Consider the following 14,854-nt stretch of genomic DNA (forward strand, 5'->3'; position numbering starts at 1 on the left):
TTTGTAGCACCGTGCAGCCCCTTTAAGATTGCCATGCAGATATGCATGTCTTGTGCACAGCCGTTTGTCTCCTCTGCAGTGTCAAGGAAATGTTGCTGTTGCTCGCATTGCAATTGGACAGCGCTGAAATCCTGGGCACAATCATTCCAGGGAAGTTCTCCTGGGCTGGCGCGGTGGCACAGTGGTTAGCTCTGCTGCCTCACAGTGCCAGGGACCCAGGTTCAATTCCCGGCTTGGGTCACTGTCTGTGTGGAGTCTGCACATTCTCCCCGTGTTCTGTATGCGTTTCCTCCAGTTGCTCTGGTTTCCTCCCACACTCTGAAGGTTAGATGGTTTGGCCATGCTAAATTGGCCGTTTAGTGTTCCAAGATGTGTAGGTTAAGTAGATTGGCCATGCTAAATTGCCCCTTGGTGTCCAAAGATGTGGAGGTTAGGTGGCTTAGTGCAAGGTTACGGGGTTAGGGTGGGTGATTGGACCTAGGTAGGGTGCTCTTCCGAGGGTCAGTGCAGACTGAATGGGCTGAATGGCCTCTTCTGCACTGTAGGGATTCTATGATTCTAATAATGAGCAGCTGAAATCCAGAATATCTGTTTCATTTCTTGTGAAAATGAAAAATGCAGGACAGGCAGCATCTGTGGAGAGAAAGAGAAGCAGAGATGGTTCATTGAACATTAACACCTTCCACAGACGCTGCCTGTCCTGTTGAGTATTCCCAGCATTTTCTGTCTTTATTTCAGATTCTCAGCCTCCGTAGTGTTTGTATGATTGCGTGTTTTCTTGTTCCTGATCCGTGCAGGTCCGTGGACCAGGAGACGGACCCCGAGCGTTCCGGGGAGCTGGCCAATCAGACGGAGATTGTCGCTGTGCAGACCCGGGAAATCCATCGCCTGACGGCGGAGGCGAGGCTGCTGAGGGGCACGATGGAGGGGCAGGCAGCTGCGATCGGACAGAAGGACAGCCTGGTGGCGCGGCTGGGCGAGCAGCTGGGGGAGCTGAGGGCCGAGATGCGGGAGCAGAGGCTGGAGGCCGCTCAGCTGCAGCTGCAGTGCCAGGCCGAGGCGGATCAGACAGAGAGTCAACACCGGGCTGAAACCCAGCACCTGAAGAGGCAGCTGGCGTTGGAGCGGGCCCGCTGGGCCGAGGAGGCCGAGCAGCTGAGGGGCGAGCTGGAAGAGCTGAGGGAGCGCTACCGGCAGGAGCTGTCGGCTCTGCAGGGGGAGTTGGCCAAGCAAGCTGCAGCAAAGAGCAAAGACAGCCAGTTACAGATCACCAGGCTACAGGACGCTCAGTATCAATGCACAGCAAAGGTATTCAACTATTAGATCAAATGTAGGAGCAGAAGTAGGCCATTCAGCCCATCAAGTCTGCTCTGCAATTCAATGAGATCATGACTGATTACGGTAATCCTCAACTCCACTTTCTGCCTTATCTCCATAACCCTTGGCGACATGTGCAGTCAGGAATGTGGAGTTGAAGCCCAAGATTAGCCATGGTTGTATGAAAGGGTGGGTCAGGCCCGACAAGCTGAATAGTCTACTCCTGCTCCTGTTTCTCATTGTTACGGCACATCAGATGGTAAGTGCCAGGCTGCCCGAATCCCAGAGGGAAACTTGGAACAAGCTGCCAAACCATTTGTAATTTGTTTATCATGAGGAGTGACCTGTAGTCAGGATAAGTAAATCCCAGACCATTTCTGATGATTTTAAATATTCCATTTAAATATTTATTAAATAATAAATAAAATAACATTTACATACACAAGAACACCCTTACACACTTAAAAGTACTTGCGAATCTGTCCCTACAGAATCTGTTCCTAACTAACAGAAAGCAAAGAGTGGGGGCAAATGGGTGTTTTTCTGGTTGGCGATCAGTGACTAGTGGTGTGCCTCAGGGATCAGTGTTGGGACCGCAATTGTTTACAATTTACATAGATGATTTGGAGTTGGGGACCAAGTGTAGTGTGTTAAAATTTGCAGATGACACTATGATGAGTGGCAGAGCAAAGTGTGCAGAGGATGCTGAAAGTCTGCAAAGGGATATAGATAGTCCAAGTGAGTGGGCGAGGGTCTGGCAGATGGAGTACAATGTTGGTAAATGTGAGGTCATCCATTTTGGTAGGAATAACAGCAAAATGGACTATTATTTAAATGGTAAAAAATTGCAGCATGCTGCTGTGCAGAGGGACCTGGGTATCCTTGTGCAAGAATCACAAGGAGTTGGTTTGCAAGTCATAGAGGTTTACAGCATGGAAACAGGCCCTTCGGCCCAACTTGTCCATGCCACCCTTTTTTTTATTAAACCCCGAAGCTAATTCTAATTGCCCGCATTTGGCCCATATCCCTCTATACCCACCTTACCCATGTAACTGTCTAAATGCTTTTTAAAAGACAAAATTGTACCCACCTCTACTACTACCTCTGGCAGCTTGTTCCAGACACTCACCATCCTGTGTGTGAAAAAATTGCCCTTCTGAACACTTTTGTATCTCTCCCCTCTCACCTTAAACCTATGCCCTCTGGTTTTAGACTCCCCTACCTTTGGGAAAAGATATTGACTATCTAGCTGATCTGTGCCCCTCATTATTTTATAGACCTCTATAAGATCACCCCTCAGCCTTCTACACTCCAGAGAAAAAAGTCCCAGTCTATCCAGCCTCTCCTTATAACTCAAACCATTAAGTCCCGGTAGCATCCTAGTAAATCTTTTCTGCACTCTTTCTAGTTTAATAATATCCTTTCGATAATAGGTGACTAGAACTGTACACAGTATTCTAAGTGTGGCCTTACCAATGTCTTTTACAACTTCAACAAGGCGTCCCAACTCATGTATTCAATGTTCTGACCGATGAAACCAAGCATGCCGAATGCCTTCTTTACCACTCTGTCCACCTGTGACTCCACTTTCAAGGAGCTATGAACATGTACCCCCAGATCTCTTTGTTTTGTAACTCTCCCCAACGCCCTATCATTAACTGAGTAAGTCCTGCCCTGGTTCAATCTACCAAAATGCATCACCTCGCATTTGTCTAAATTAAACTCCATCTGCCATTCGTCAGCCCACTGGCCCAATTGATCAAGATCCCGCTGCAATTGGAGATAACCTTCCTCACTGTCCACCATGCCACCAATCTTGGTGTCATCTGCAAACTTACTAACCATGCCCCCTATATTCTCATCCAAATCATTAATATAAATGACAAATAACAGTGGGCCCAGCACCGATCCCTGAGGCACACCGCTGGTCACAGGCCTCCAGTTTGAAAAACAACTTTCTACAACTATGTCTGCATGGGATTCCTCCGGGTGCTTTGGTTTCCTCCCACAATTCAAAGATGTGTAGGTTAGGCCATGCTAAATTGCCCCTTCAAGTCCAATGATTTCTAGTTTAGGGGTAGGAGCGGGGTAAATGCGTGGGGCTATGGGGATCGGGGATGGGCCTGGATAAGACGTTCTGTCGGAGAGTCAGTGCAGACTCGGTGGGCCGAATGGCCTCTTCTGCACTGGAGGGATTCCATAATCTTTAACATCCAGTAGAGGAGGCAGACAGGATTACAAGATGACACTGCTCAATAACAGAGTGGAGAGTGTGATGGAACACTCTCCTGACTTGTGCCTTGTAGATGGTGGACATTGCAAAAAAGTATTAAGGACTGTGTACAGTTCTGTCACCCTATTATAGAAAGGATATTATTAAACAAGAAAGAGTGCAGAAAAGATTTACTCGGAGGCTACCGGGACTTGATGGTTTGAGATATAAGGAGAGGCTGGATAGACTGGGAGACTTAGGGATGATCTTATTGAGGTCTATAGAAATCATAGAAATCATAGAAAATAATGTGAGGCATAGATCAGCTAGATAATCAACATCTTTTCCCAAAGGTAGGGGAGTCTAAAATTAGAGGGCATAGGTTTAAGATGAGAGGGGAGAGATACAAAGTGTCCAGAGGGGCAACTTGTTCACACAGAGGGTGGTGAGTGTCTGGAACAAGCTGCCAGAGGTAGTAGTAGAGGTGGGTACAATTTTGTCTTTTAAAAAGCATTTAGACAGTTACATGGGTAAGATGGGTATAGAGGGATATGGGCCAAACGCGGGCAATTGGGATTAGCTTAGTGGTTTAAAAAAAAAGGACGGCATGGACAAGTTGGGCCGAAGGGCCTGTTTCCATTCTGTAAACTTCTCTGACACTCAATTTCCCGACAACATGAAATGGATTCTTGGGTTGAGTGAAGAGGTTGAAAACACAGACCTTGTTTGAGAGCCCTCTCGAAGCTGCAGCGTGGTGGGGGTTAGCTTTATGGATGGATGAGGTTAGTATGGGCCCTACTGTCTTTCTAATCTGCCATGTCTCGTCCCAGCAGCTCTCGCACCCTGCAGACTGTCATGGCAAAGATTGCACGGCCTTACGGGAAACGGTGACTGAACTGGAGGAAGAGCTGAGGCTGAGCCGAGAGAAGGGGCAGCGGGACGCGGCGCACTTCAGAGAGAAGCTCGAGGTAGTGAGTCAGGGGCGGGACACCTTGCAGGAGGATCTGAGGTAAGCGAGTCCGCTTATTTGTGCCGGTTCAGCTGTGTTCGCTGTGTTCTCTCCTTGGGGCTCTGGAGGCCATGGCTTTAATTTCATACAGGCCAGGGGTAGGCCACTCGGCCCATCAAACCTCTCTCCGCCATTCAATAAGATCACTTCTTTATTCTTTCATGGGATGTGGATGTCACTGAACAAGATTAGCATTTATTGCCCATCCCTAATTGCCTTTGGAGGGCAGTTGAGAGTCAACTACATTGCTGTGGCTCTGGAGTAGGCCAGACCGGGTGAGGATGGCAGATTTCCTTCCCTAAAGGACATTGGTGAACCAGATGGGTTTTTCCGACAATTGACAATGGTTTCATGGTCATCAGTAGATTAGATTAATTCCTGATTTTTATTGAATTCAAATTCCACTATCTGCCGTGGTGGGATTCAAACCCGGGTCCCCAGAGCATTACTCTGGGTCTCTGGATTGCTAGTCCAGTGAGCTCACCACTGCGCCAGAGCCCCTACAATTTGTAAATCTCAACAATCTTCAGAAACTTGACTTCACAGCCTGGTGGTCTTCACACGACATCAATGCAGGAAAATTACCTTTGGCCTCTATTGGGCACGACCCTTCAGGAATAGGGTGGCACGGTGGCACAATGGTTAGCACTGCTGCCTCACAGTGTCAGGGATCTGGGTTCAATTCTGGCCTCGGGTCACTGTCTGTGTGGACTTTGCACATTCTCCTTGTGTCTGCATGGGTTTCCTCCGGGTGCTCCAGTTTCCTCCCACACTCCAAAGATGTGCAGGTTAGGTGGATTGTCCATGCTAAGTTGCTCCTTAGTGTCCAAAGATGTGCAGCTTAGGTGGATTGGCTATGCTAAATTGCCCCTTAGTGTCAGGGGAATTAGCAGGTTAAATATGTGGGTTTATGGGGATAGGGCCTGGGTGAGTTTGCTGTCAGTGCAGGCTCGATGGGCCAAATGGCCTCCTGCACTGTAGGGATTCTATAATGGTTCCAAGGATAAGGAACTTCAATAATGTGGATGGATTGGGGAAAAGCTTGGGGCTGTTCTCCTCCGAGAAGGAGATTTGATAGAGATGTTAAAAAAAAGAAGAGGGGTGTGGACAGAGTGGACATAAACAGTCCCTCTCGACTGAAGGATCGAGATTGAGAGGGAGCAAATGTAACCCTAACAGCACCGTCAGGTAATTACAACACACGGGCAGGAGCAGTGCAAGAAGGCAGAGGCACATCACCACCTTCTCAAGGGGTAATTAGGAAAATAAATGCTGGCCTAGCCAATGACGCACATATCCCACAAACAAATACCACGCTGTCACTGCCTCCCTATCATCCATTTAGAATGGAAACAAGGAGAAACATCTTCTCTAGAAATTTTTGAATCTTTGAAATTCTCAGCGAGTTGTGGATGCTGAATCACGCCAGACAGTCAAGGCAGAGGTGGTTACATTTTTAGATATCAGGAAATACCGTAATTGAGGCAGAAAATCAGCCATGATCTCAACGAATGGCATCATAGCTGGAATGGCCCAGTCCTGCTCCGACTTCTCACGTGCTGGCCAACACTCCTCCCTCACCCACCACCGAAATGGGTTAACTTTGCATTTCTCTCGTCGTTGTTTTTGGGACCTTGCTGTGTTGGATTCGCACCCGTGCTCGTTCGCGCTGTAACTCGGGAGTAATCGGTCGGTGGCGAGACACTTTCGGGGCTTGTCCAGGCTGTGTGAGAAGTGCCCGTTAAGTAGCCACCTCTTCCTTTCTTTCCCCGTTTCAGTAAAACAAAGCACCAGTTGGAATCGCAGAATTCCCTGATCCATCAACTCCGCACCTACATCGGACAGCTGGTGCCGGATGAGAAACAGCTGGAGGAATCCCGGCAGGAGAAGGAGGAGCTGAGTAACAAGGTGCAGGTTAGTCTGGCTGGTGTGGTTATTGTCTGTGGGATATTCTGTACAGCCACTTCCGCCAGCTTATTACACTCACTCGAGAGCCCTCATTTTATGAGACAGACAAAGGACTTTTCTTCAAACTTAGCTTCACAGGTTAAAGAGACAGTTCTTAACAATAGATTGTTAACTTTTCCCAAATTAGGCTAATCGCCTGAGGAATAGCTATTTCCTGGTCTGGTGGAATCGATTGGGCTGTTGGATTCAATTCACTGAGCTCACGGCGACAGATGAACTCGGGGTCTTCTTAGCACGAAGGGAAATGAGGGATGGCCATTAAACGCTGGGTCTGGCCAGCGATGCCTCCATCCCACTGATCAATACATAGAAAATAGGAGAAGGCCATTCGGCCCATCAAGCCTACTCCACCACTCATGATCATGGCTGATCATCCAATTCAGTAATCTTTTCCCGCTGTCCCCACCGCCCCCCACCCCGCCATATCCTTTGATCCCTTTTGCCCCAAGAGCTCTATCTAACCCTTTCTTGAAAAGATATAATATTTCGGCTTGCTATCTGTGGTGAGAATCCCACAGACTAAAATAACTTCCTGGGTTATTCGACAAAGCAGAATCGATTCACCAGAATTGAACTTGCTCATTATTTGGCTCCAATGGGATTAAATGTTGCTCTGTGCAATGATTGGCCAATCGTGCACGACTGTCTGAGATGAATCTCTACGCCAGTAATCTTCCTACTTGTTTCAGTCAACTAAAACCCTCCTTATGGTGTGGTCAAATGGACAAGACCTGAGCAGTTAGGCCTGAGCAATTATGGCTATTGGACTGACCAGTTACTGTTGTACCCCCTTTGATTCAACAGCATCTGGAGAAGGAACGGGAGACACTGAGAGCCACAACGGAACTCCTGAACGTACGTCTGAGATCACTGACTGACATCCTCACCATCCAGGAGAGCGCCCAGAGCAGGAAGGTACCCAGCAACAGAGCGGGCTCCCGCATACAATTCATTTTTATTCACCGTGGGGATTCAGATTGGAAAACAATTGACAGCACTGAACTGAGGACAGTGACGAGAACATTCACCCCTCGCTCTCCCAAGTTCATGTGACTGTATATGTGTTCACCAAAACGGAACCAGGGCGAAAAGGGTTAAATTTTGAGGATCATGCAAGTATAGAAATGGCCACTCAGCCCCTTGAGCCTGCTCCGCATGGGCAAGGTGGCACAGTGGTTAGCACTGCTGCCTCACAGTGCCAGGACCCGGGTTCGATTCCGGCCTCAGGTCACTGTGCAAAGTCTGCACTTTCTCCCCATGTCTGCGTAGGTTTCCTCCGGGTGCTGCAGTTTCCTCCCACAATCCAAAGACATGCAGGTTAGGTGGATTGGCCATGCTAAATTGCCCCTTAGTGTCCAAAGATATGCAGGTTAGGGGGATTGGCCATGCTAAATTGCCCCTTAGTGTCAGGGGGATTAGCAAGGTAAATACGTGGGGTTATGGGGATAGGACCTGGGTGGGATTGGTGTTGGTGCAGGCTGAATGGTCTCCTTCTGCACTGTAGGTATTTTATGATTTAATAGGATCATGGCTGATCTGACTGTAACCTCAACCCCACATTCCCGCCTACCCCAAACACCTTCCACCCACCTGGTTAATCTGGAATCTATCTAGCTCTGCGTTAAAAATACTGACTGACCCTGCCCCCACTGCTCTCTGGAGAAAGGAGGTCCTGAAGCTCTGAGAGAAGCGAAAATAATCCCCAGCTCCATCTAACATAGCGGGACCGTCAGACGGGATTTTCCACACTCCCTCTGTGGCGGGAATGGCTGGAAAATTCCAGCCCTGATTTTAAACTGTCTGTCCCCTCCTTCTATTCTCTCCCACGGGTGGGAAATCATCCTCTCAGCACCTACCCTGTCAAGTCCCCCTCGGGATCTTGTATGTTTCAATAAGATCTCCTCTCAATCTCCTAAACAGCAATGGATACAAGCCCAGTCTGCCCAACCCTTTCCTCGTAAAATAATCCCCCATCCCAGGAATCACTCGAGTGAATTCTCTCTGAATTGCTTCTAATTTATATCTATTTTTAAATAGAGAGACCAGAACTGTACACAATACTGCAGATACGGTCTCACCAAGGCCGTGTACAAAAGACATGTTGGTTAGGGTGCATTGGCCATGCTAAATTCTCCCTCAGTGTACCCGAACAGGTGCCGGAGTGTGGAGACTAGGGAAATTTTCATAGTAACTTCATTGCAGTGTTCATGTAAGCCTACTTGTGACACTAATAAATAAACTTAAAACTTACAACTGCAGCAAAACATCCCAACTTTTATACTCCATTGCTCTCGCAATAAACGACAACGTCCCTTTACCTTCCCAATCACCGACTTCATCTGATTCATGTACCATAAGGTATAGGAGCAGAATAAGACCATTCGGCCCATTGAGTCTGCTTCGCCATTCGATCAGGACTGATAAGTTTCTCATCCCCATTCTCCTGCCTTCTCCCCATAGCCTTTGATCCCCTTACCAATCGAGAACATATCTATCTCTGCCTTAAAGACACTCAGTGACCTGCCCTCCTTTGTGGCAAAGAGTTCCGCAGATTCACCACCCTCCGACTGAAGAAATTCCTCCTTATCTCAGTTCTTTACTTTGAGGCTGTGCCCTCGGATCCGAAGATCTCTCCCAAGATCTCTCTTTGCTATAAGAGTTCTGCAATCTCTCTCCATTTCAAATAACATATTGCTTTTGTATTCTTCCTGCCGAGTTAACGTACGGAACTCTCCCTCTGCCTGGATGGGCAGCATCAACGAGTTGTGAATTCCTTGAACGTAGAAGAGGAAGGGTATATTGGAAGTGAATTGTTTTATGATGATTATGACGGAGCAGAGAGGGAGAAACTAATTCCCTTTTCTCTGGAGATTCCTGAATCAGTGAAGGTGGGTGGGGGTGATTGTTGCGGGGTGGGGGGGGGGGCCAGTTCTGGGATGGGTGGTGGGGGGGGGGTGGGGAGCAGTAAGCCCACGGCATTCTGACTCCGAGGCCAACGTGTTAACCACGGAGCTACAGCTGGTTATGCATTGGCAGTGGGGCGAGAGAGTCAGGAATCCTATCCCTCTGTGTGTGCAGCACGCGTAAATGTTGGAATTTCTTCCCATCTTGTGTTGCCAGCCTAAGCCGGATGCCCAGGACGGGGACAGTGGGAAGAGGCCACCGCTGGTGACCCGCTGGCGAGAGAAGGTGTTTGCCCTGATGGTACAGCTGAAGTCGCAGGAAATCAGTCACACCAATAATATCAACCGGCTCCAGGTCAAGGTACGTGGTGGACTGGCTGGTTCCCGTGGCCTTCCTCAGATATCCTAGTGTTTTGTATTTATATTTAAACGAAAAAACAACATTCCCAGAGCCCCACTTCACTGTCGGAAGTACCAGAAATGCCAGCCGCTCTCCTCCTCCTCAGGAAACCAAAGAAATTTGGTATGTCCGCTACGACTCTCACCAACCTTTACAGATGCACCATAGAAAGCATTCTTTCTGTTGTATCACAGCTTGGTCTGGGCTCCTGCTCTGCCCAAGACCGCAAGGAACTACAAAAGGTCGTGAATGTAGCCCAATCCATCACGCTAACCAGCCTCCCATCCATTAACTCTGTCTACATTTCCCACTGCCTCGGAAAAGCAGCCGCATAATCAATTTCCACTCCATCTGACGAAGGAGCAGTGCTCCGAAAGCTTATGGTATTTGCTACCAAATAAACCTGTTGGACTTTAACCTGGTGTTGTGAGACTTCTTACTGTGGTGTTATCTTCACAGGAGATGTATTTTTACTGTGAGACCTTCACAAAGTCTCAATCTTGTTGTGCTGGTACAGATTGCAGAGCTGGAGGAGGAGCTCAGGGTGAAAGGTCAGGAGCATGCGGTGCTGCTACACGGCTTAGAAGACAGAACTGCAGAGATGAACATGGAGCGGGTTCAAAATCGGGTGAGGAATCAACTGAGAATCCACCTCTTTGTGTATCCGTGTGTGCGGCTGCGTGCATGTCTGAGTGTGTGCGTTCGTGCATCTGCATGAATGCGTGTGAGCCTGCATGCGTGCATCTGCGTGTCTGCATGCTCGTGCGTGCCTTCGTGTGTGTGACTGCGTGTGTGTGTCTGCGTGTGTCCATGTGTGCATGTGCCCCTGTGAGTGTGCATGAGTGTGTCTGTGAGCGAGCATTTAAGTGGTGCATTAGAGTTTTCTTTCATCTATCAAATTCTGGTCTGGCCCTCCTGGTGTTGCACTGTCGCTGTATTTCAAGCGAGACATCAAATCCAGGCCCCATTTGCCCTCCAGGGTGACACCAAAGATCTGATGCCAATATTTAGGAACAGAGAAGTTCTCGTGTCCCACTAAGTATCTGTCCCTCACTGAAAACACACTCTCACATGGGGAGAAATTTCTTCACTCACAGGGGTTGTGAATCTTTGGAATTCTCTACCCCAGAGGGCTGTGGATTCTCCATCGTTGAATGAATTTAAGGCTGTGATAGACAGATTTTGGGTTTCTGAGGAAATTAAGGGATATGGGAAGCAGGCAGGAAAGTGGAGTTGAAACCCAAAATCAGCCATGATCGTAGTGAATGGTGGAGCAGGCTCAAGGGGCTCCTGATTCCTGTGTTGCTGGATTTCTGTTTGCGAGTGCCTGCTTTGTGTAGATTGACCTGTGCGGTTCTTGCTTTATAGCAGTGACGGCACTTCCACTGTTAATTAATTGATTTTATCGCATTTTGGGGTGTCTGGAGGTGATCGCTGTATTAGTTGCACTCCTTTCTTTACCATAATGGAAAAATGTTCTTTCTCAACATGGCTCCCTTATTTAGTTCCCAGTGATTAAGACTCAGACCAGAAATTCCAAGATGTTCTGTGAAATTAGCCTGGACTCTTAAGTTTTACATTTGATTTTTGGCATTAGGGTGAGCATAAGGTGTTTTACTCCAGGTATGATTCAAGTGACTCACTGGGAAGACTTTATCGAACAATATTTATTTAAGAACACAGTTAGAATATAACAAAAAAAATTAGCATAACTTTTTACCTAGTAGAAGACTTAAACATGACATAGTATAACTCCTAACAGCTAGCTACCTCTGGTTGTTCCAATATAATATGGACCTGCAGAGTTTCACTGGCTGTCTTGTCTGGAGACAATACACATCTTTTTAGCCTGTCTTGATGCTCTCTCCACTCACATTGTTTTGTTTCTTAAAGACTTGATTAGTTGTAAGTATTCGCATTCCAACCATTATTCATGTAAATTGAGTCTGTGTCTTTATAAGCTCTGTTTGTGAACAGAATTCCCACTCACCTGAAGAAGGGGCTTAGAGCTCCGAAAGCTTGTGTGGCTTTTGCTACCAAATAAACCTGTTGGACTTTAACCTGGTGTTGTTAAACTTCTTACTGTGTTCCAATATAAAGCAATATCCCACAGACATACACCCTTCTTCAGAATTAGCACAAAAGCACGTATGCTCATGTGATGCTGGATTTTCAGCTTTGCAACTCTTCTGGACAGAATCCAAGCCAGCAGTTTTCTAGAAGGATATAACCTCCAAACAGCAAAACCTCAGATAGGCAAACCCAGTGTCTGGCAGCTTCCAACACAGCAACACTTCACAGAATCACAGAATACTACAGTGCAGAAGAAGCCTTCCAGCCCATTGCACCGACACATGAAAAGCCCTGACCTGCCCACCTAATCCTGTTTGCCAGCACTTGGCCCATAGCCTTGAATGTTATGACGTGCCAAGTACTCATCCAGGTACTTTTTAAAGGGTGTGAGGCAACTCGCCTCCACCACCCTCCCAGGCAGCGCATTCCAGACCCTCACCACCCTCTGAGTAAAAAGGTTTTTCCTCAAATCCCCCTAAACCTCACCCTTCATTTTTAACTCGTGTCCTCTCGTAACTAACCGTTCAGCTAAGGGGAACAGCTGCTCCCTATCCACCCTGTCCATGCCCTTCATAATCTTGTACACCTCAATCAGGTCGCCCCTCAAACTTCTCTGCTCCAACGAAAATAACCCAAGCCTATCCAACCTCTCTTTATAACTTAAATGTTCCATCCCAGGCAGCATCCTGGTGAATCTCCTCTGGATCCCCTCCAGTGCAATCACATCCTTCCTATAATGTGGCGACCAGAACTGCGCACAGTACTCCAGCTGTGGCCTCACCAAAGTTTTATACAACTCCACCATGACCTCCCTGCTTTTGTAATCTATATCCCGATTGGTAAAGGCGAGTGTGCCATATGCTTTTTTCACCACCCTATTAACCTGCCTTTCCGCCTTCAGAGATCTATAGACAAACACACCAAGGTCCCTTTGTTCTTTGGAACTTCCCACTTAAACAGCAAAACCTCCAGAGAAGGAAAGAAACACTGCTGTTCCTCTCAGCTTCCAAGCTCCTTCTGAAAAACGAAACTTAAAAAAACTGGAATGCTTTGTGAAAAATAGCTGCCCTGAGTCATATCACCTGAATCAAGCTCCACTCAGCAATCCCAGGGGAACATTAAAACCACTGAACACTGCATTAGTTCAGATTCAAATCAACATGATGTTAATTATACTGCTTCAGTAACAATAACTGGCACTGGCTGCAGACAACACGGCACCGACAAAACATCCTGCAGAGAAACGTGATTGAAATGCATTTCCTAAAGCCAGTACTGTCACAAGTGCGAGCGGGGCACACAATTATTACTTTGTCCTCAGTCCTTCTCTCTCTCTGTCTCGCTCTCTCTCACCTCTCTTTATTCTATTCCCCCTTTCAGACTCTCCGGGAGGATTTGGCTGGCGCTCAGAACGACGCAGTGAGGATTCGGGGGAAGGCTGACCAAGCTGAGAATACTCTGCACAGCCTCAAGGAGGTGGTCAGCAGGTACAAGGAGGGCCGTTGGTGCTAAATATTTCAGTGAAAGATTGATTTGCTGACCCACAAGCCATTACTCTGATACAGAATATTGTATCTCACTCACCCCCTCCCCTGGCCAACACCATACCTCAGTGGAAAGGTTAGAGCTTTGATTGGGATGAACTCCTCACCACATACTCCTGCCTCATTCCACCTCATAGAATCATAGAAACCCTACAGTGCAGAAGGAGGCCATTTGGCCCAGCGGGTCTGCACTGCCCACAATCCCACCCAGGCCCTATCTCCACAACCCCACGTATTTACCTTTCTAATCCCCTGACACTAAGGGGCAATTTAGCACGGCCAATCCACCCTAACCTGCACATCTTTGGACACTAAGAGGCAATTTAGCACGGCCAATCCCCCTAACCTGCATATCTTTGGACGCTAAGGGGCAATTTAGCACGGCCAATCCACCCTAACCTGCACATCTTTGGACACTAAGAGGCAATTTAGCACGGCCAATCCCCCTAACCTGCACATCTTTGGATGTTTATATCCTCTCTCTACAATATCACCAGATTTCACTCATGTCTAAGTTTTTCCATTAGCTAAAACCCCCAGCTATGCCTTTGTTGCCCCGAGATTTGCCTATCTCAATCCTCTCCTGGCTAGCCACCTACATTCAACCCTCCGGAAACCTGAGACTGTCCAGAGCTTACGTTGCAGCTGTATAAAACCTTAGTTAGGCTCCTTTTGGAGTATTTTGTGCCGTTCTGGTTGCCACACTACCAGAAGGACGTGGATGCTTTGGAGAGAGTGCAAAGAAGGTTCACCAGGATAATACCTGGTCTGGAGGGTTTTAGGTATGGGGAGAGGGTGGATAAACTCGGATTATTTTTGCTGGAAAGATGAAGGCTGAGGGGAGACCTGATAAAAGTCTACAAAATGATGAGAGGCATAGACAGGGTGGATAGTCAGAGGCTTTTTCCCCAGGTGGAAGGGTCGATAAAAGACCAGTATCGTCGGAATCTGGGATTGTCAAGTGTGGATGGCTCACTGGGTCCACTTGTACCATCAGTCGATTCAAACGCACTTCCTCTCATTCCCTTCCTTAGCTTCTACCAGAGATTCTTGGACCAGGAGGCAGAACTGAGGAAGGCCTTGTGCCGTCTGGTGAGCCTGGCACAGAGGGTGAGCTTTGCCAACAAGCGGATCGATACTATTCACGGTGAGCGACCTTTATCAGTCAAGTTAGATCCCAGTCGCCTGAACTTCCCATCACTCGGGCTCCGTGAACATGTAGTGTGTCGGGAGGCTTTTTTATTGAGTGTAACCTTATCCTCCTTTGATAATTATCCCCCGGCACTTTCCATTATGGATCGTTGGGCAGCAGTGATGAGCAGGGTCGGGGGGCCAATGGGGTGGCTGTCCCTGAGGATTTGGAGAGGGTACAGAAACGGCTTACCAGGATGTTGCCTGGTTTAGAGGATATTAGCTACGAGGAGAGAT

General features: G+C 47.7%; 1 protein-coding gene across 1 annotated transcript in view; it reads left to right on the forward strand.

The window, feature by feature from the left end:
- Positions 1 to 14,854, forward strand: part of cchcr1 (coiled-coil alpha-helical rod protein 1) — a 36,674-nt gene that overhangs the window by 3,922 nt on the left and 17,898 nt on the right. The window contains exons 3-10 of the mRNA XM_078219051.1: positions 798 to 1,308; positions 4,363 to 4,538; positions 6,317 to 6,452; positions 7,311 to 7,421; positions 9,627 to 9,770; positions 10,327 to 10,437; positions 13,263 to 13,369; positions 14,461 to 14,573. Coding sequence (XP_078075177.1) covers positions 798 to 1,308; positions 4,363 to 4,538; positions 6,317 to 6,452; positions 7,311 to 7,421; positions 9,627 to 9,770; positions 10,327 to 10,437; positions 13,263 to 13,369; positions 14,461 to 14,573 — 1,409 coding nt within the window. The remainder of the gene's footprint in view (positions 1 to 797; positions 1,309 to 4,362; positions 4,539 to 6,316; positions 6,453 to 7,310; positions 7,422 to 9,626; positions 9,771 to 10,326; positions 10,438 to 13,262; positions 13,370 to 14,460; positions 14,574 to 14,854) is intronic.

Source organism: Mustelus asterias, chromosome 8, assembly GCF_964213995.1.
Source record: "Mustelus asterias chromosome 8, sMusAst1.hap1.1, whole genome shotgun sequence".
Taxonomy (NCBI): domain Eukaryota; kingdom Metazoa; phylum Chordata; class Chondrichthyes; order Carcharhiniformes; family Triakidae; genus Mustelus; species Mustelus asterias.